General features: G+C 47.2%; 1 protein-coding gene across 1 annotated transcript; it reads left to right on the top strand.

The window, feature by feature from the left end:
- Positions 1-408, top strand: LOC130139672 (uncharacterized). Its single transcript, XM_056317205.1, has one exon. The coding sequence runs from the start codon at positions 1-3 to the stop codon at positions 406-408; it is 408 nt and encodes a 135-aa protein (XP_056173180.1).
- The last annotated feature ends 1,196 nt before the right edge of the window (positions 409-1,604 follow it).

The following is a 1,604-nucleotide window of genomic DNA, read 5'->3' as shown; positions in this document are numbered from 1 at the left end:
ATGTCTTCCAGGTACTTGCTAGTTTTGCTCCTGGGAGCGGTGCTCTTTGCCGCCGCGGTCTTCTCTGAGGAGGTCGAAAAAGACCACGAGCACCACCACAAGCACCACCACAAGCACCACCCGGGCGGTCGCCGTCTCTTGGAGACCGTCGAAGTCGAGGACTCGCACCACCACCACCACCACCACCACCACCACCATCCCCAACACCCCGGCCACATGCTTGCTGAGGAAGTGGTAGCCGATGAAAAAGAAAAAGAGCACAAGCACCACCACAAGCACCATCACGGTGACCGCCGTCTCTTGGAGACCGTTGAAGTCGAGGACTCACACCACCACCACCACCACCACCACCACCCGCACCACCCCGGACACATGCTTGCAGAGGAAGTGGTAGCCGATGAAAATTAGAAGCCGTTCCCCGAGAACTGACTGTGCGTTCTTCAATGAATGTATATGTCGTGTGCTTATCACGCTTTCAAATAAGAGGTGGTTCATATAGTATCTGGTACTACCGTGTTAGCTGGTTGGTTATTTGTGTTCCATGTTTTATAGGATGTTTGTACTTTGCTTGAGCATTTCCAGAACTTTGCCCTCGTTAATATATGTTGAGTATTTGCTAGCCGTGAGCTTTTCTTTGTTAAACTCTTCTAAGTGTCCTCTTATGCAATCTAACATTGCCATGTCCCGCAAGCACGAAGAATTTGTTCATACTCCTAAACCCTCAGCCAACGTAGATGCGCGACCGGAATATGATTAATAGTTGATGAAAGACGTAAATAGGTTTTGCTTATTTAGGAAAGAGACAGCAGATCCTTATCTAAACAGGGGTACCAAAGATCTAAAAATTCTGATCAACTGCTTTTGACTCACTTGTGAAGTATAATAAAAGAAGGAATAATGAATTTTTAACCTACTGATATCAGGACATACATGAGAAGATAACAATGGATGAATTAAAAACATTAATTTTTTATATTTGGATAATTTAACTACTTAAGACTATGTCAACAGAATCATATTATTCTAAAAAGATGTTTTTTACCTGCCCACGACTAAAAGCTACACTACATGTCCCCACAGATTGATCCGATCTTACTTTTTGTAGATTTGCTTCAGTTGAAGTTTGACGGGAAAATTGTGAAATCAGTCCTAAACCTACTGTACGGCGGCCAATTCAGTTCTAAACCTTTTAATTTTGCCAATTCAGTCCTAAACCTTTCTAATTCTTGCAAATTCAGTCCTTCCGGCCAATTTTGACCGGTCGGCGCTGATGTGGCCGCTGGCCGGCGCTAGCCGTCCGGCCAATGCTGACGTGGCAATTTATTATTATTATTTTTCAATTTTTTAATCTTTTTTAATCTTTTTTTTTCTTTTTTTTTATGATTTCTTCCTTTGGCCGGTCCGGCGACCGGCCAGAGGTGAGGGCCGGCGAGGTTGACCTCGCCGGCCTCACTGCTGTTGAGGCAAGGTCGACCTCGCCTTCGCGACCCAAGCGACGGCGAGGTCGGCCTCGCCGCTGCTGGGCGAGGCGAGGCCCAGCAGCGGCAAGGCCGACCTCGCCGTCGCGCCCCAGGTGACGGCGAGGTCGGCCTTTCCTCAGCAGC

This window comes from Syzygium oleosum, unplaced genomic scaffold, assembly GCF_021117445.2.
Source record: "Syzygium oleosum isolate NSW1041296 unplaced genomic scaffold, Sole_v2.1 Sole_v2.01, whole genome shotgun sequence".
NCBI lineage: Eukaryota > Viridiplantae > Streptophyta > Magnoliopsida > Myrtales > Myrtaceae > Syzygium > Syzygium oleosum.
The sequence above is the reverse complement of the archived record's forward strand: the minus strand, read 5'-3'. Positions and strand labels throughout refer to the sequence as shown.